Source organism: Bos taurus, chromosome 7, assembly GCF_002263795.3.
Source record: "Bos taurus isolate L1 Dominette 01449 registration number 42190680 breed Hereford chromosome 7, ARS-UCD2.0, whole genome shotgun sequence".
NCBI lineage: Eukaryota > Metazoa > Chordata > Mammalia > Artiodactyla > Bovidae > Bos > Bos taurus.
The window spans coordinates 10,013,473-10,034,265 of NC_037334.1; the positions used below are offsets into that span (position 1 = coordinate 10,013,473).

General features: G+C 39.4%; 1 protein-coding gene and 2 pseudogenes across 1 annotated transcript; 2 read left to right on the forward strand and 1 right to left on the reverse strand.

Annotated features, from left to right (window-relative positions):
• The window catches only part of LOC132345686 (olfactory receptor-like protein OLF4), a 270,579-nt pseudogene that overhangs the window by 117,923 nt on the left and 131,863 nt on the right, over nt 1-20,793 (reverse strand).
• OR7A172P (olfactory receptor family 7 subfamily A member 172, pseudogene) lies at nt 1,741-2,690 on the forward strand (annotated as a pseudogene).
• On the forward strand, nt 9,397-10,344 carry OR7A88 (olfactory receptor family 7 subfamily A member 88). The gene has a single exon (NM_001390656.1). The coding sequence runs from the start codon at nt 9,397-9,399 to the stop codon at nt 10,342-10,344; it is 948 nt and encodes a 315-aa protein (NP_001377585.1).

Below are 20,793 nucleotides of genomic sequence, written 5' to 3' on the forward strand. Positions count from 1 at the left end.
ATATTGATGAAGCAAGGATATCTCATTATTGCATTGTCTCAGGGGTCATTTTAGTATATTGGATATTATTTTCCCTTAATGTTCATAAGCCCATTTCATTTCTCTCTGTTTCTCTCACTCTCATCCTTTTAACTATTCTCTAAATTCCAAGCAGAAATTGGCTAAACCAAAAATGAACCCCACATTTATTGTTCCATGAGAAGTTTATAAACTGGAATTTCATGGAAATATTATATATCCTTTTGGAGAATAATAATTTGACCTGATCAGCTGAGGTGTATCCACTCACAGTGTAAAGAGTGTGAATCTGTCTGACCAAACATGGTAGTGACACAATCGAGAAGAACATGGTGTATTTGTGTGTGTGTGTGTGTATGTGTGTGTGTGTGCACTTGTGCCTTGAAAGGGAGAACAGTTCTTAAAGCAGAGGCACCTGGACTCATATGCTAAATGACATATATACACAGGTCAGAATTCAGTCAACAGATGGAACTAAGAATGCAATCTGATATAATTCACAGCATGGTTTTATAGCTAAATTGATAATGTTCAAGGAAGCACATGGAAGGAGGGATTCTCTGTGGACTGAAGGTTCACCTGTAGAAGGGAAGCCACCTTGTTCCTCAGCATCCCTGACACCATCTCTAATCACTCCCCCTCCTGCTTATCCCTCTGCCCCACTGGCTTCCTTGTTTGCACTTGAACATGTGGAACAAGCAGCTTCCTCAGGTTCTTAGCAGTGTCAGGTCCCTCTTCCTGGCACAAAATTCTGACATCACACTAGCTCCTTGTCTCTCTTTCATTAGGAATCTGTTCAAACATCACCTAGTTTGCTGGACTTTCCTAAACTCTAAGGACAAAACAACACCTCCTATCACTCTCCTTTATATCTGGTTTTATTATCTTCTTAGACTATGTCACTTTCTGACATATTCTATGATATTTTATTTGAATATCCTCATTCCCTATCCTTGGATTGAGAGAGATTTACTTTTCAGCACTTTATATTTCTTTCCTCCATGTGCTTGGATCATGATTAGCACTAAATATTTCTCAAATGAATGAAGGAATTCACATTAAAACTCTAGAATATATTACCTCTTAGCAAATGTGATGAGAATGGGACAAAAATTCCTAGTCAGAAATGAAATGAAATACACCCTCAAAGGGGTTTCTTGACTCAGCGGTTTAAAATCTGCCTTCAATGCAGCAACCATTTAAGAGACATGGGTTCAATCCCAGGTTTGGGAAGAACCCCTGGAGGAGAGCAAGGCAACCCACTCCAGAACTCTTTCTTGGGAAATCCCATGGACAGTGGAGGCTGGTGTGCTATGGTCCTTCTTCCCTTTGCTCAGTCGTGTCCAACTCTTTGCGACCCCATGGACAGTAGCCTACCAGGGTCCGCCTTCCATGGGATTTTCCAGGCAAGAATACTAGAGTGGGCTGCAATTTCCTTCTCCAGGGGATCTTCCCAACCCAGGGATTGAACCCGGGTCTCCTGCATTGCAGACAGACACTTTACTCTCTGAGCCATATGGTCCGTGGGGTCACACAAAGTTGGATAAGATTGAAGCTGCTAAACATACACACATATGCTCAAAGAGAACTTATCTGAAAATAAAATATTACAGCAACTTCTTGAGGGCTAAATAGAAATTGCAGTATTTCAGCTACGTGAATTATACCACTAGGAGTGAAAATTGTCATTATTTCCTTTTTCCGGGTAGTCGACTACACCCCATAGAACCAAGTAACAATACACAGATTTCAGGATTTCTTCTTTTGGGAATGTCAAAGGAAGCCAAATACAGCCTCTCATATTTGGGCTTTTCCTCTCCATATACCTGGTCAATGTGCTTGGAAACCTAATCATCATCTTGACTGTCAGCTCAAACTCCCACACCCACACCCCCATGACTTCCTCTCCAACCTGTCCTTTGTAGACATCTGTTTAATTTCCACCACCATCCCAAAGATGCTCTGGAAGATCCAGACACAAAGAAAAGGTATCACCTATGAAGGCTGCATCACCCAGATGTATTTTCGTGTACTGTTTGCAGGATTAGATGACATTCTCCTGAGTGTGATGGCCTATGATCAGTATGTGGCCATCTGCCACCCCCTGCACTATATGGTCATCATGAGCCTCCAGCTCTGTGGACTGCTGGTTCTGATATCCTGTATGTTGATTGCCTTGTATTCCTTGATACACATCTTAATGGTGTTCGATTGTCCTTCTGTACAGTTGTGCAAATCCCCCACTTTTTCTGTGAACTCAGTCAGGTGGTACAACTTGCTAGTTCTGACAACTTTCTTAATAACATACTGATGTATTTTGCAGCTGTCCTTATGGGTGTTGGTCCTTTAGCTGGTATCCTTTACTCTTACTCTAAGATAGTTTCCTGCATATGTAAAATCATATCAGCTCAAGGGAAATATAAAGCATTTTCTACCTGTGTGTCCCATCTCTTGGTTGTCTCCCTATTTTATTTTACAGCCTTAGGAGTTTACCATAGCTCTGGTGCTACCCACATCTCACATTCAAGTACAATTGCCTCTGTAATGTAGACTGTGGTCACATCCCTGCTGAACCACAGTCCAAGGAACAAAGATATAAAAGGTGCTCTGAAGTGATTCTACTTTATGCCAAGTTTAAAAGACCAAATACCCTAGTCCCCTGGATTGTGTAACTCAAAGCCTCAGAACCAGAAATTGTGATTCTTTGATCATTGTGGAATAAAATTTGCTCCTCGTATGTATTTTCTGGAATTTCCATTTTTCCTTTCATCTTTGGATTCAGCATATTTATACAATTTTGGCACTTTCTTTATTAAGCTTTATTCTCAGTGTTATACACAGGAAATTTTTATTTTTTTCCTACTCCACAATTTACATACCTTTGAAGAAAAAATGATTTGACATTTCATTTCTTTGATGGGGTATCATAGATTTATGAAAAGTTTGTAAGAATCATGTTTTTTTTATTAGAACATTTAGTTTGCTGACACTAATAGAGATTATCCATAGGTATTGCTGATTACCAGTGTGTTCTTTGTTTCTTGCTTGTAGTTCTTATTTTTTCCTTCTGTGTGTTTCTTTAGGTTTGATGTTTTATTTAGTGGTATGCTTTGAGCAAGCTCCGGGAGATGTTGAAGGACAGGGAAGCCTAGTGTGCTGCAGTCCATGAGGTAGCAACAAGTCAGACACGACTGAGCAATTAGACAGCAAAGTAATAATGCTTGTGTTCCTTTCTCTCTAGTTTTTGTGTATCTAGTGTAGTTTTTTTTTTTAATGTATGTTAAACAATGGGTTTTTATATGATGACTTATAGCTGTATTCTTTTTTTAGAAGCAAAATTTATTTTATTTTGTAGAGATATTTTTTCAAAGACAGCCTAATGTTCAGAAAAAAAAAAAGGCTTTGTATCTGCAATGCTATCAAAGCAAGATAATTACATTTTTGTGTGTATTTTCTTTTTAAAACAGGCTGTCTTTTAAGTTCCTGCACTTTCAAATAGTCACTACATTTACACTTTCTGAGCTACATTTGTGTTTGTTGTCATATTTAACACCTCACTATTTATCCCTTTAATTCTTATTGTAGCTTATTAGAAATTCTTTTTGTCTGTTAAATTTTCATTCTAGCTTAAGTGATTTGATTCTCAGCCTTTCTACATATTTGCCTTTACTAGTGGGATTTTGCTTTTTGTATAGTTTCTTCCCACTTGTTATGCTTTTTTCTTTCCTTCTTAGAGAAGATTCTACATCATTCCTTGTTGAGTAAGCTTAGAATTGATAGATTGTTACAGTTTTTGCTTGTCTGAAAAGCTCCTTATCTCTCCTTCTATTCTAAATGATAGTCTTGCTGGATAGTATGCCCTAGTTTGCAGGTTTTTCCTACTCATCATTTTAAATATATCAGATTTCTCCCATCTGACATGTAATGTTTCTACAAAAAAAAAAGGAAATCATTTGATAGACTTATAGGGCACCTTTGTATATAATGCTTCTTTTCTTTTGCTTCCTTTAGAAACCCATATCTTTACTATTGCAGTTTTCATGGATGGATCTTGGTGTGGTTCTTGTTGCTATCATTTTGGGGGGGCACGTTTATCTTCTGGTGACTGATTCTGGTTTTTTATTCATCTTTGAGAAGGTTTTCAGCCATAATTTTTTCAAATACCTTTTGACTATCTCTCCTTCTGTCTTTTCCTTCCTGGACACTCCAGTTATGCCAGTGTTGGTGTTCTTAATGTAGTCAAACATCCCTCAAAATATTCTCATTTTTAATTTTTTTTTTCTTTTCTGACTGAGTCATTTCCATTATTCTATATTTCAGTTAGCCTATGCATTCTTCTGTATTACCTGGTATACTATTAATTACTTCTAGTCGTTGGTCATTTCCTTTATTGTAGTGTTCAGTTCTAACTAGTTTTTATTTATAGTTCCCTGTTGAAATGATCACTGTTTCATCAGTCCTTTTTTCAGAGAATTAAATATTTTATGGTCTTCCACTTATTAACAAAATGCACAGGGTGAATACTGGAAATAAAACTTCTTTTGGAAGTTTCCTTGAATCATTTTACCTTGAGGAAATGGAGTTTTATATCATCTTTACTAATGCATTGATTCCAAATCTGGTAAACTATTCCTTTCTCTTTCATTAGCTGTTTTTTAGGCGTTTTTAGGGCTTGAATCAGGTATGAGATATGGCTTCATCTTTGATTTGTGGCCAATACTGGCCTAATCAGAGGGAGGCAGCTCCCAAGTTGCTAGATCAGAAGCTCTGAGGGTCAAGTCTGAGCTGACTGTGTTCCCCCTAAGAGTGTGCTTCCCCACTCCCACACCAGCTGGTTGACCCAGAGGGGAGCAGTACTGGAGCAAGAAGTGTTAGCGTAAGGCACTCTACATATTGGTGGGGTGGGGCATGGACCTGTTGGCCTGGGAAGAGCTTGAGATGCAGACTGCCTCTGATGCACTGTCTCTCTAAGTGCCACCAACAGCTGGCCCTCCCCTGCTGAGAAGCATCTTTGGGTCTGAAGCTCTTTTGTCACTACAGTAGGGCTGCTGTTCTTATTATGGTATGGGGTGCAAATCCAGGGAGTAGGGACTTGCATGAACTTCTGGTATGGATAGGGATGTGGGCTGTGGCACACGGCTGTAGTCAGTGATTGGGGTTGCTTCTGATGTGAAGCCCATGTAAGCGCTAGTAATAGGGCCGTGGCCCTGCTTAGACATTGCTTCATGCCTGAGCCTCTGCTGTGATTCACTGCCAGGTTCCCAAGCATCCACTCATCTCAGGTTGTGGCACACCCACACCCACACCCACACACACACACACACACTACATATATATATATACACACACACACACTACATATGTATACAAGATACTGCTTGATCTACGTAGTGGATCTGACTGCAATGCAGAACATGTGAGTTTGACCTCTGCATTGGGAAGATCCCAAGGGAATGGAAAGGCAACCTGCTCCAGTATTCTTGATTGGCAAATCCTACGGACAGAGGAAGCCTGGCAGGCTACAGTCCATGGGGTCACAAAGACTCAGATATGACTGCGCAAAGTACACACACACACACACACACATACATATAGTACGTTAAGATAGTTCATGGTATATATAAACATATAAATATCTCTCTTATCAGTACAAACATTTAGTAGTGAGGAATTAAAGGATAACTCTTAACTTCTGATATAACAGGGAAATTTATAATTGACTTGGAGAAACTACCATGCATCCAAGGAATATATTGACCAAGGTTTTATTCTAAAGTAGCAAAGTCATCCCACTTTTTGAAGAGGATAATAGTAATGTTTGGAGATTTCAGTGGTTCTGTCCCTGCCCCAAATCAAAGCCATAAAGACCCGAGGGACCTATTCAAGACAAATCCTGAATGCTACAGTTTAAAGAAATTTTTTTTAATTTAAATTTACTTATTTTAATTGGAGGCTAATTACTTTACAATATTGTATTGGTTTTGCCATACATAAACATGAATCTGCCACGGGTGTACACATGTTCCCTATCCTGAACCCCTCTCCCACCTCCCTCCCCACACCATCCCTCTGGGTCATTCCACGGCTCCAGCCCCGAGCATCCCGTATCATGCATCGAACTTGGACTGGCTATTCATTTCACATATGATATTATACATATGTCAATGCCATTCTCCCACCTCATCCCACCCTAACCCTCTCCCACAGAGTCCAAAAGACTGTTCTATACATCTGTGTCTCTTGCTGTCTCGCATACAGGGTTATCATTACCATCTTTCTAAATTCCATATATATGCTTTATTATACTCTATTGGTGTTTTTCTTTCTGGCTTATTTCACTCTGTATAATGGGCTCCAGTTTCATCCACTTCATTAGAACTAACTCAAATGTATTCTTTTTAATGGCGGAGTAATACTCCATTGTGTATATGTACCACAGCTTTCCTATCCATTCATCTGCTGATGGACATCTAGGTTTCTTCCTTGTCCTGGCTATTATAAACAGTGCTGCAATGAACATTGGGGTACACGTGTCTCTTTCAATTCTGGTTTCCTCAGTGTGTATGCCCACTGAGTGATGAGTGATGTTGAGCATTTTTTCATGTGTTTGTTAGCCATCTGTATGTCTTCTTTGGAGAAATGTCAGCTTAGTTTTTTTGGCCCATTTTTTAATTGGGTTGTTTATTTTTCTGAAATTGAGCTGCACGTGTTGCTTGTGTATTTTTGAGATTAATTCTCTGCCAGTTGCATCATTTGCTATTATTTTTGTACTCAGGGATGTGATGACATGCTGAGAACCTTAGGGATTTAGAAGCAAGAGAATTAAGAGGAAGAAGCAATAAAAAATAAATTCGCCTAACTTTTAATGCAGTGTCTTAGGAACAGAGAATTAGCAGGGGGAAAAACTCCATTCTGTCCAGAAAAGTGTCCTCATGAGAAATCATGTATTGAGAGGTTGGAGTAACCAGAGGAAACATGCATAATGAACTGACACAGGAAGCTGTAAATATCTCCTCTGCTGCAGTCGCTCAGCCTCTGCCATTTTAGTTGGAGGGGACCTGGTTCTTGCTTCTGAAGTTTTGCATCTGTCTGGCAACCAATGCTTGATTTTATCACTTTCTGTTTTCTTATTTGAGGACAAAATTTCTGTCTGCATCAGTAATCATTTAGGGAGGAATTTTGACCTCTACAGGGAAAGCCTTCTCTCTCAATCTGCAGGCAGGTGAGTCTGAGAATGCCACAGACCCTGCAGGAGAGTGTCAGTCATGATGCAAGCTCGGATTGTGGACTTGAGGTCATCTGAGGACCAGTCTTGCATAGCCCAGAGGCCAAAGTCATTGTGGTTGTTTTCTGCTTTTCCTAATATTAATGTACTTATTTATGGTCTAAAAATAGAGTGAACATTGCACTTGAAAATGCAAGTGTCAGTCTTGACAATTAAATGGTAATAGTAGAAACTCAGAAGGAATGATGTTAGTGGTTTAGTCTCTAAATTGCTCCAACTCTTGTGTCCCCATGGGCTGTAACCCACCCGGCTCCTCTGTCCATGGGATTTCCCAGGCAAGAATTGTGGAGTGAGTTGTCATTTCCTTCTCCAGGGGATCATCTGGACCCAGGGATTGAACCTATGTGTCCTGCATTGGCAAGAAGATTCTTTACTTTCTGACCCACCAAGAAAAATTTTTTTTCAATTTTTATTTATTTATTTTTAAATATATATATTTTTTTAAATTGGAGGCTAATTACTTTACAATATTGTATTGGTTTTGCCATACATCAACATGAATCTGCCACAGGTGTACAGGTGTTCCCCATCCTGAACCCCCCTCCCACCTCCCTCGCCATACCATGCCTCTGGGGTTTTCCCTTTAGAAGAAATAGGAGGCATAAAATGCTTCCAGTAAAAGTAGAAAATAAGTACAAGGGTCTTATTTATGAACATGAGGAAACAAATAGGGGAAGTCCTTAAGAAAAAGAAATCTTCTCCTGCTTTATATGCTTCATATAAAACATATCCAACTTCTGTTGTATTTGTATTTGTTGTATTTGTATCCAACTTCTGATATTGAATTGGTAGCTTATATTCCATTTTTTTTCTTTTCTTCTTGGGATATTCAAACTGTAAGATGTTCCATGTCATACATATATTATTTTTTATGTTCTTGGACAAAATATATTTTTCTTTATTATGTTTCCAGACATCAAGGAGATGTCACTGGAGTTGGAATGTTGGATCAAGGAACCCTTGTTTATTGCATTGTCTCAGGGTTCATTGAGTATATTGGATATTATTTTCCCTTAATGTCTGCAACCCACTCCAGTACTCTTGCCTGGCAAATCCCATGGACGGAGGAGCCTGGTAGGCTGCAGTCCATGGGGTTGCTAGGAGTTGGACACGACTGAGTGACTTCACTTTCACTTTTCACTTTCATGCATTGGAGAAGGAAATGGCAACCCACTCCAATGTTCTTGCCTGGAGAATCCCAGGGGCGGAGGAGCCTGGTGGGATGCTGTTTATGGGGTCGCACAGAGTCAGACACGACTGAAGCAACTTAGCAGCAGTAGCAGCTCAGGTCCTTAGGGGTGTCAGGTCCCTCTTCCAGGCACACAATTCTGACATCACACTAGCTCCTTGTCTCTCTTTCATTAAGAATCTGTTCAAACATCACCTAGTTTGCTGGACTTTCCTAAACACTGAGAAAAAATAACACCTCCTACCACTTTCTCTTATACCTGGCTTTGTTCATCATAGCATCTATCATATTCTTACATATTCTATCATATTTTATTAGCATAACCTCATTCACCATCCTTGGATTGCCAGAGGTTTGCTTTTCAGCATTTTCTACTTCTTGTCTCCATATTCTTGTAACACAGTTAACACTAAATATGTATTTCTCAAAAGAATGAAGGAATACCACATTACAACTCTAGAATATATGACCTCTTAGCAAATGTGATGAGAATGGGACAAAAATTCCAAGTCAGAAATGAAATATAGCTTCAAGGGACTTTTGCAGTGACTCAGTGGTTTAGAATCTGCCTGCAATACAGTACCCATTCATGAGATGCAGGATCAATCCCTGTGTTGGAAATAACCGCTGGAGGAGGGTAAGGCAAGCCACACCAGAATTCTTTCTTGGGAAATCCCAAAGACAGTGGAGGCTGGTATGCTATGGTCCCTGGGGTCGCACAGAGTCGGACACAACTGAAGGGGCTCAACATGCACACATACTCTAAAAGAGAACTTATCTGCAATTAAAATATTAACATCAACTTCTTGAGGGCTAAGTAGAAATTGCAGTATTTCAGTTATGTGAATTAGTATGAGTGAAAATTGTCATTATCTTCCTTTTTCCTGGTAGTCACCTCCACCCCATGGAACCAAGTAACAATACACAAATTTCACGATTTCTTCTTCTGGGAATTTCAAAGGAAGCAGAAATACAGTCCCTCATATTTGGGCTTTTTCTCTCCATGTACCTGATCACTGTCTTTGGAAACCTGCTCATCATCTTGGCTGTCAGCTTGGACTCCCACCTCCACACCCCCATGTACTTCTTCCTCTCCAACCTGTCTTTTGTAGACATCTGTTTCACCTCCACCACCATCCCAAAGATGTTGTGGAACATCCGGACACAGAGCCAAGTTATCACCTATGAAGGCTGTATCACGCAGATGTATTTTTACATTCTCTTTGCAGAATTAGATGACATTCTCTTGACAGTGATGGCCTATGATCGGTATGTGGCCATCTGCCACCCCCTACACTACATGGTCATCATGAACCTCCGGCTCTGTGGATTGTTGGTTCTGATATCCTGGGTGCTGATTGCCTTGTATTCCTTGCTACACAGCTTAATGGTGCTGGGATTGTCCTTCTGCCCAGAAACGCAAATCTCTCACTTTTTCTGTGAACTCAGTCAGGTGGTACAACTTGCTAGTTCTGACAACTTTCTTAATAACATAGTGATGTATTTTGCAGCTGTCCTGATGGGTGTTGGTCCTTTTGCTGGTATCCTTTACTCTTACTCTAAAATAGTTTCCTGCATATGTAAAATCACATCAGCTCAGGGGAAATATAAAGCATTTTCTACCTGTGCGTCGCACCTCTTTGTTGTATCCTTATTTTATTTTACAGCCTTAGGAGTTTACCTTAGCTCTGCTGCTACCCACACCTCACATTCAAGTACAGTTGCCTCGGTGATGTACACTGTGGTCACACCCCTGCTGAACCCCTTCATCTACAGTCTGAGGAACAAAGATATAAAAGGTGTTCTGAAGCGATTCTACTTTATGCCAAGTTTAAAAGACCAAATACCCTAGTCCACTGGATTGCATAACTCAAAGCCTCAGAACCAGAAATTGTGATTCTTTGATCATTATGGAATAAAATTTTCTATTTGTTTCCTGGGATTTCCATTTTTCTTTTCATCTTTGGATTAAGCATCTTCATGCAATTTTAGGAACTCTCCTTATTAAGTTTTTTCCTTAGTCTTATGCATTCAGTTCAGTCAGTGCAGTTTAGTTGCTCAGTCATGTCTAACACTGCGACCCCATGAATTGCAGCACGTCAGGCCTCCATGTCCATCACCAACTCCCGGAGTTCACACAAACTCACATCCATCGATTTGGTGATGCCATCCAGCAATCTCATTCTCTGTCGTCCCCTTCTCCTTCTGCTCCCAATCCCTCCCAGCATCAGAGTCTTTTCCAATGAGTCAAGTCTTCGCATGAAATAGCCAAAGTACTGGAATTTCAGCTTTAGCATCATTCCTTCCAAAGAAATCCCAGGGCTGATCTCCTTCAGAATGGACTGGATGGATCTCCTTGAAGTCCAAGGGACTCTTAAGAATCTTCTCCAACACCACAGTTGAAAACATCAATTCTTCGGTGCTCAGCTGTCTTCACAGTCCAAATCTCACATTCATATATGAATACTGGAAAAACCATAGCCTTGACTAGACAGGTCTTTGTTGGCAAAGTAATGTCTCTGCTTTTGAATATGCTATCTAGGTTGGTCATAACTTTCCTTCCAAGGAGTAAGTGTCTTTTAATTTCATGGCTGCAATCACCATCTGCAGTTATTTTGAAGCCTAAAAAATAAAGTCTGTCAGTGTTTCCACTGTTTCCCCATCTATCTGCTATGAAGTGATGGGACCAGATGTCATGATCTTAGTTTGCTGAATGTTGAGCTTTTAAGCCAACTCTTTCAGTCTCCTCTTTCACTTTCATCAAGAGGCTTTTTAGTTCCTCTTTATTTTCTCCCAGAAGGGTGGTGTCATCTGCATATCTGAGGTTATTGATATTTCTCCTGGCAATCTTGATTCCACTTGTGGTTCTTCCAGCCAAGCATTTCTCATGATGTATTCTGCATATAAGTTAAATAAGCAGGGTAACAATAAACAGCCTTGACGTATTCCTTTTCCTATTTGGAACCAGTCTGTTGTTCCATGTCCAGTTCTAACTGTTGCTTCCTGACCTGCATATAGGTTTCTCAAGAGGCAGGTCAAGTGGTCTGATATTCCCATCTCTTTCAGAATTTTCCACAGTTGATTGTGATGCACACTGTCAAATGCTTTGGCATAGTCAATAAAGCAGATAGAGATGCTTTTCTGGAACTCTCTTAGTTTTTCATGATTCAGCAGATATTGGCAATTTGATTTCTGGTTCCTCTGCATTTTTTTAAACCAGCTTGGACATCTGGAAGTTCACAGTTCACGTATTGCTGAAGCCTGGGTTGGAGAATTTTGAGCATTACTTTACTAGTGTGTGAGATGAGTGCAATTGTGCAGTAGTTTGAGCATTCTTTGGCATTGACTGTCTTTGGGATTGAAATGAAAACTGACCTTTTCCAGTCCTGTGGCCACTGCTGAGTTTTCCAAATTTGCTGGCATATTGAGTGCAGCACATTCACAGCATCATTTTTCAGGATTTGAGATAGCTCAACTGAAATTCCATCACCTCCACTAGCTTTGTTCATAGTGATGCTTTCTAAGGCCCACTTGACTTCACATTCCAGGATGTCTGGTTCTAGATTAATGATCACACCATCATGATTATCTTGGTTGTGAAGATCTTTTTATACAGTTCTTCCATGTATTCTTGTCACCTGTTCTTAATATCTTCTGCTTCTGTCCTTTATCGAGCCCATCTTTGCATGAAATGTTTCCTTGGTATCTCTAATTTTCTTAAAGAGATCTCTAGTCTTTCCCATTCTGTTGTTTTCCTCTATTTCTTTTCACTGATTGCTGAGGAAGGCTTTCTTATCTCTTCTTGCTATTCTTTGGAACTCTGCATTCAGATACATATATCTTTCCTTTTCTCCTTTGCTTTTCACTTCTCTTCTTTTCACAGCTATTTGTAAGGCCTCACCAGACAGTTGTGTATATATGTGTGTGTGTGTGTATATATATATATATATATATATATATATATATATACACACACATACACATGGTCTTTTTGGCCAAAAGATCTTTTAGGTGACATATTGTGTGTGTGTGTGTGTGTGTGTGTGTGTGTGTAGAGAGAGTATTATATAGGGTACAGTAGTACTCTGTATTTATTTCAAGCCCAGGGTGTCTTGAAGCAAGCATAAAAGCATTGGTGATATTGCTGGTACAGCTAAAAAGCACCAAGTAATAATGATGGAAACAAAAATAACCAGGACAGTGAATCGAGGTGAAAAGAAGGAATTGGAGAACCAGGAAAACTAATAAGAGAGACAAGAGGAAGAAGATGTAACTGAAGAACAGGAGTGATCCATAACACAGGAAATAGCCAGGGAATTTCTTTATTTGAGAGGGCACTTGATGGGAAGAGTCAACTCATTGTAAAGATGCTGATGCTGGGAAAGATTCAGGGCAAGAGAAGGGGCGTCAGAGGATAAGATGGTTGAATGGCATCACTGACTCAACAGACATGAGTCTGAGCAAACTGGGAGATGGTGATGGATGGGAAAGCCTGGTGTGCTACAATCCATGGGGTCTCACAGAATTGGACATGACTGAGCAACTGAACAACAACAAATGAGTTTTTGAGGCATTGGACCTGATTTCAGAATGGTACACGAAAGTTGCAGTAGCTGTTCAGAATGCAATCCAGTGCTGCTGTGTCATTTCTGATAGGAGAAAAAGCTACATCAAGATATCATTAGATTGTTTTTCAAGTGCTTAGTAACTCGGTCATGTCCAACTCTTTGCGACCACATGGACTGTAGCCACCAGGCTCCTTTGTCCATGGAAATCTCCAGGCAAGAATACTGGAGTGGGTCACCATGCCCTCCTCCAGGGAATCTGCCCAACCCAGTGATCGAACCCAGGTCTCCTGCATTGCAGGTGGATTTTTTTTTTTTTTTTTTTTTACCATCTGAGCCACCAAGGAAGGCAGAGAATACTGGAATGGGTAGCCTATCCTGTTTCCTGGGGTAAATTCCTGACCCAGGAATTGAACCAGGGTCTCTTGCATTGCAGGTTTACTAATTACCAACTAAGCTACCAGAGTATCCCAGGAGCTAATGGGAAGTTTTTTCAAGAGGGTAGATCAAATGAATCCAGCAAGGAACCAGAACCTGTTCCATCAACATCAGGCATGAGTGAAATTTCAGCTTCCATCTACTACTGTTAGTGATCCTTCATCTCTGCCTTCTCCCATCTCCTCTCCCTCCTCCATTCAATAATTTTGTCTTTTCACTCAGCGCCAACTCCTATATACCAGCTGCTGTATTCTATCACTGTACTCTTCGAGGCACTATACAGTAAAATTAAGAAAGTTTTCTTTATGTTTTATACTTATTTTTAATATGTTATTTGTATATAAAGTAGTATAAACTTATTACAGTGATGGCCGTGGTTTAGCTGCTCAGTCATGTTCAACTCTTTTTGACCCAGTGGACTGTAGTCTACCAGGTTCTTTTCTCCATGGGATTTCCCAGGCAAGAATACTGGAATGGGTTGCCATTTCTCCAGGGAAACTGATTATAGTACTATGTAACTGATTGTGCCAGTTGGGTACCTAGGCCAACTTTGTTGGACTTATGAACAAATTGGACTGAAGAATACACTCTTGGAAAGGAACTCATTTATATCTAGGAGACGTGCTGTATTATATTTTTGTTTACCCTTGAAAATTTACAGTAATTCCCACTCACATACCTTTCCACAGCTCTAAATTAAGTATGTCACTTTTTTCTAAAGTTAGCCATAATAATAAAAGAATCAATGAATGCACATTTGAATACCATCCATTTAAATCCTCATTATAATCAGTGATATCTTCCATTATTATGATCAAAGGGCAACTGACAAGAGAGGTTGAATTCTTGCCCAGTCTGTAATTCAGGCTTACCTATTTTTCTCCACAAGTACTTATTTTATTACAATTTTCCCTGGTTTCCTGGAAAGTAACTTCAATAGGATCACATTTCTTTTTTTTTTTAATATAAATTTATTTATTTTAATCAGATGTTAATTACTTTACAATATTGTATTGGTTTTGCCATACATCAACATGAATCCACCACAGGTATATATGTGTTCCTCATCCCGAACCCCCATCCCTCCTCCCTCCCGGTACCATCCCTCTGGGTCGTCCCAGTGCACCAGCCCCAAGCAACCAGTATCATTCATTGAGCTTGGACTGGTGATTCGATTCATATATGATATTATACGTGTTTCAATGCCATTCTCCCAAATCATCCCACCCTCTCCCTCTCCCACAGAGTCCAAAAGACTGTTCTATACATCAGTGTCTCTTTTGTTGTCTCACATACAGGGTTATTGTTACCATCTTTCTAAATTCCATATATATGCGTTAGTATACTGATTTGGTGTTTTTCTTTCTGGCTTACTTCACTCCGTATAATAGGCTCCAGTTTCATCCACCTCATTAGAACTGATTCAAATGTATTCTTTTGAATGGCTGAGTAATACTCCAATGTGTATATGTACCACAGCTTTCTTATCCATTCATCTGCTGATAGGATCACATTTTAATACAGTGTTTTGAAGTCACTTGAAAAATAGAATGAGCATGAATGCTATCTCAAATATTGATGCAAGTACCCAAAGTAAGAAGTAGCAGATTTTTACAATTGCCTTCACATTTGCTTATTTTGATTGTTGTATCAATAAGCTCTCAGTGGCTTTCTGTGCTTTGCAAAAGCTTTCAAGTCTAATTAGGTTACATTTGTTTATTTTTGCTTTCATTTCCTTTGCTTTAAGAGACTGATCCAAAAATCATTGCTATTATTTAGCTCAAAGACTGTTCTACCAAATTATCTTCTATGATCTTTATAGTTTCCAGTCACATTTAGTCTTTAATCCATTTCTGGTTTCTTTCTTTCTTTTTTTTTTGCATAAGGTGTGAGAAAAATTTTAATTTAATTCTCTATACATAGCTGTCCAGCTGTCCAGTTTTACTAGCACCACTTGTTGAAAGACTATTTTATTATTATTATTATTACGTTCTTTGTCGTGGGTTAATCGCCCATAAGTATGTGGTTTATTTCTTAGCTCTCTATTCTGTTCCATTGATTATTTGTGTCTGTACCATGCCATTTTGATGACTGTGGCTTTGCAGTGTAGTCTGAAGTTTAGGAGAATGATAAGCCCAGCTTTGTTGTCATGGCGGTTGGTGGAGGGGAGGGTTGTTTGCTTGGTTGGTTGATTTTGTTTCACAATTGCTTTGGTTATTCAGGCCCTTCTGTGGTTCCATATGAATATTAGGCATGTATGTGTGTTAGTCCCTCAGTTGTGTCCATCTCTTTGCGACCCCATGTACCGTAGCCTGCTAGGGCTCCTCTATCCATGGGATTCCCTAGACGTGAATACTGGAATGGGTAGCCATTCCCTTCTCCAGAGGATCTTCCTGACCCAAGGGTTGAAGAGCCTGCAATACCAGCCTGCAATCACCATTGAAGGCTGATTCTTTACCATCTGAGCCACCAGGGAAGCCATGAATTTTAGGAATATTAATTCTATTTCTGTGGGAAATGTTGTAAGTCTTTTGAAGTATTAGGAGTGAATATTGGAAGTAGAGAGAGTAGACATCCTTGTCTTGTTCCTAAATTTATAGGAAGTGCTTTCAACTTGTCACTGTAGAATATGACGTTGGTTGTATTTATGTCATAAATGCCATTATTTTGTTGAGATATGTTCCCTCTATACCCACTTTGATCAGGATTGTTATATCATGAATGGATGTTGAACTTTATCACATGTTTTTATTTCTGCAACTACTTTTTAAATTTTTTTTTTAATTTTAATACTGAACTTACAAATGAATCCACCACAGGTATACATGTGTTCCCCATCCTGAACCCTCCTCCCTCCTCCCTCCCCATACCATCCCTCTGGGTCGTCCCAGTGCACCAGCCCCAAGCATCCAGTATCGTGCATTGAACCTGGACTGGCATCTCGTTTCATACATGATATTTTACATGTTTCAATGCCATTCTCCCAAATCTTCCCACCTTCTCCCTCTCCCACAGAGTCCATAAGACTGTTATATACATCAGTGTCTCTTTTGCTGTCTCGTATACAGGGTTATCGTTACCATCTTTCTAAATTCCATATATATGCTGTGCTATAATTGATTTACATTGCTGGGTCAGTTTCAGGGATACAGAGAAGTGAATCTGTAATACATGTAGGTATATCCACTCTTTTTAGCTTCTGTTCCCATGTAAGCCATTACAGAATATTGACTAGAGTTCCCTGTGCTATACAGTAGGTCCTTATTAGTTATCTATTTTAATCTCAGTTGTGTGTATATGTCACATGTAGATTATTTTTGATGTGTTTGTGGGCAAGGTGGGCTCCACATCCTCTCACTCTGCCATCTTACTCTCCTCCTTCAAGATTTCATCATTTTTTTTATAACTGTGTAGCATTACATTTTATATACATATATGCCTTCTTCTTTATCCATTCGTTGATGGGCACTTAGGTTGTTTCCATATTTGGCTATTGAAAATAATGTTGTGATGGACTTAGGGTTGCATATATCTTTTCAAATTTGTGTTTTTGTATTTTTAGTATAAATACTCAAATTGGAATAGCTGGATCATAAGGTAATTTTATGCTTAATTTTTTGAGCAGTCTTCCTACTCTTTTACATGATAGCTGCACCAATTTACATTCCTATCAAGATTATGGGTATAAATGGACAATTAATTTACAATATAGAAGTAACGCACTCCAGCATTCTTGCCTGAGAAATCCCACTAACAGAGAATGTGGCAGGCTACAGTTCATGGGGTTGCAAAGAGTCAGAAATGACTTAACAACTAAACAACAATAATACATTTTAATTTATTAAATACCTTTTAATTTGTCTTGATTTTAAAATTAAAAAAAAAAGAAACTAAAGACCTATATATAGAAAACTATAAAACACTGGTGAAAGAAATCAAAGAGGACACTAATACATGGAGAAATATACTATGTTCATGGGTCAGAAGAATCAATATAGTGAAAATGAGTATACCACCCAAAGCAATCTATAGATTCAATGCAATCCCTATCAAGCTACCAACAGTATTTTTCACAGAGCTAGGACAAATAATTTCACAATTTGTATGGAAATACAAAAAAACTCAAATAGCCAAAGCAATCTTGAGAAAGAAGAATGGAAGGGGAAGAATCAACCTGCCTGACTTCAGGCTCTACTACAAAGCCACAGTCATCAAGACAGTATGGTACTGGCACAAAGACAGAAATATAGATCAATGGAACAAAATAGAAAGCCCAGAGATAAACCCACACACCTATGGACACCTTATCTTTGACAAAGGAGGCAAGAATATACAATGGACAAAAGACAATCTCTTTAACAAGTGGTGCTGGGAAAACAGGTCAACCACCTGTAAAAGAATGAAACTAGAACACTTTCTAACACCATACATAAATATTCAAAAATATAAATTTTCTTTGAAAATACCAATTCAAACTTTTTCAGATGTATATTATTTGGTGTGATTCATGAGTCCTTGCATAAAAAAAAAATAAAATTGATCACATTTCTGGAAGAAATGCATACACTTTCATTCAAAAGTTCAGGTGAAGACACTTTGTTGTGCAGAAATTGTAAAACTATATACTCTGTATCCTAAACACAGAGTATGGGCAGGAAACTTTTTCTATCTGACCAGACCAGTGTCCCTCAGGGAAGTCAGTTATTAGAGGTGGTAGTTACAAAAGGGAATCATGCTCATGAGCAGACATAAAGAGCCATAAATATTTCCTGTGCTGCAGTCCCTCTGCCTGTGCAGTCTTGGACTAGATTGGGGAATGGTTGATGCTTACAGAGTCAAAACTGTAGTTGGGGAACCAATGCTTAACTCCATCCCACTGTGTTATCTGTAGACAGAGTTTCTATCTCCATCATCAACCATCCAAGAGGAGTTGGGGCATCTATGTTGAGACTTTCCTCTCAGAAACTCTATCCATGTGAGTCCAGGAGCCAAGTAAATACTGAAAGATATGGTCAAAGGGAATGGCAGTCAAGGACATTCACCTGAGTTCTAATGAGAGCCAATGTAGACTAAACCAGAGCCATGAACACTGAGTTTGTTTGTTGTCTTGACTGATAAATTAATGTATTATTTCATGATGCTGAGCTTGACAATGCAAGGGTCAATATTGACCATTAAATAATGGACAGAGAAGCCCAGTTAGAAGAGGGAGTGAGATGTGCAAAGTGCTTTCAGTCAAAGTAGAACCTAAGTCCAAGTACGTTTATCGTTAACTGAAATCGAGTTATAAGGGTATTAGCTGTGGAGGGATGTACATGATGTAGCATGTTTGTCTATCAGAAGCATATTTAACTATGATGAATAAGATTCAGACCTAGAATGCTGGTAAACATTTCCCCTGCAACAGCCCTTGATGAGGCATACATTTCAGTGTCTCCACCCTCTTAATATTCAAATAAAAATATATCAAAATTATATGCCAAAGAGCTTACCCTGCAATTACTTCATTACATATAATATTAAATATATGTGTAGAATCATTCAGTTCAGTTCAGTTGCTCAGTCATTGCGGGGAGCCGGTGAGGCATTCCACTCATGACAAAGGTCATGAGGAAGGAGGCTCGGCATACGCAAAGGCGGGATCGAGCCTCAGGAGTCCACCCGGATATTCTCGAGCATTTTCCCCCAAAAAACCAGAGTCTGCCTACTTTATTGCTTTGTGCTCTCACCTCTGACTTTACTGGGGGCTGTCCCCTACCACCATCTCTCTCTCTCTCTGTCAAAGAGTTAACTTACAGCTCCAATTAATAAAGTTCCTGGGCAATTAGGAGTGTTTAAATCCAAACCCCTCAGATGGCTCTCTAACTCGCCTGACAAGTTTACCCGGACTCCTGCAGCTATGCATACGATTGTTTACAGTCTCCTAGCCTCCAGAGGCACGGGAAGCTTAAGATATTCAAATAGCTTAGAGCCTCTCAGAGAGTTAAAAACTGTCAGAATAAACTAGTAAAGGATTTCATTGATGAGTCAATGCTTGTTGCCAAGTTTTCACATCCCCTGAATTGTATCCTTGAATGTGTATTAATTAATAGTTGGTATATAGTAAAAAATAAGTAGTGGCCTTGGTGTTAGTAACTTTAGACCCTTAAGGTAATAAATTCTTTCCTTTGTTGTAAACCCATTACACATCCGCCCTATAGGAATGCAATTTTATCTTTGGAAGATGGTGCCAAACCTTAAAATAATTACTCTTAGGGAAAATAAGTCTTTGTTGATAAGTCCTTGTCAAGAGTCATAAAATGTTAGTAGGCCTTCTGGCCAGAAGATGATGTAAATCACCTAAACCATTTGTATACGATAAATTTGCAGGAAAGAAACCTTGGTTTTTGATAAGAATCAAAGACTGCTGACTTTGCATCCCCTATTATCCTCTATGTGTAACTTAGGGTATAAAAGCCCCTGTTAAAAATAAAGCTACGGGCCTTGCTCACCAATGCTTGGTCTCCCCATGTCATTCTTTCTTTTAACTTCCAGCTGAGTCTCCATCTGGAGCGTGGAACCCACCACGCTTACTAATTATGCCTGGGCTTCTAAGACCCACTCGAGAAGGTGTCTAGGGTGAGGCACCTTCCGCTATTCGAGAGGGCGCCTGCGGCCTACGTAAGTGGTGCAAACTTCTTGTCTTGAAGTTTTATTGGTCTCCCGCGTAAACCAAGCTACTCAGCTTCTTTTCTCCACTGAATTTTCCTACTGAGCTATCCTCATTCTATTGTTCTCTATATCTCTAATTAGCATATAAATAGTCGCCGACGCCGTCTCCCCTTCGAATACCCTGGATCAGCCGGGGCTGGTCCTCGGCAAGTCATGTCTGACTTTTTGCAACCACATGGACTGCAGCATGCCAGGCTTCCCTGTCCATCACAAACTCCTGGAGCTTGCTCAGACTCACGTCCATCAAGCAGTGATGCCATCCAACCATCTTATCTTCTGTCATTCCCTTCTCCTGCCTTCAATCTTTCCCAGCATAGGGTTCTTTTCCAGTGAGTCAGCTCTTTGCAGGTGGCCAAAGTAGTGGAGCTTCAGCTTCAGCATCAGTCTTTCCAATGAATATTCACAACTGATTTCCTTTAGGATCAACTGTTTGATCTGATAGAATCATTAACTCATTAATGCCACCTTTAAAAACTGAGCAGTCAAGTTCTTTGCTTTTGTATAGGAAATTCTGCATGTTTTTGCTCCTGTTTTGTTTTTTAATTGTTATGTGCTTTCAAACTAGGAATTGGATTTTTATGATCAAG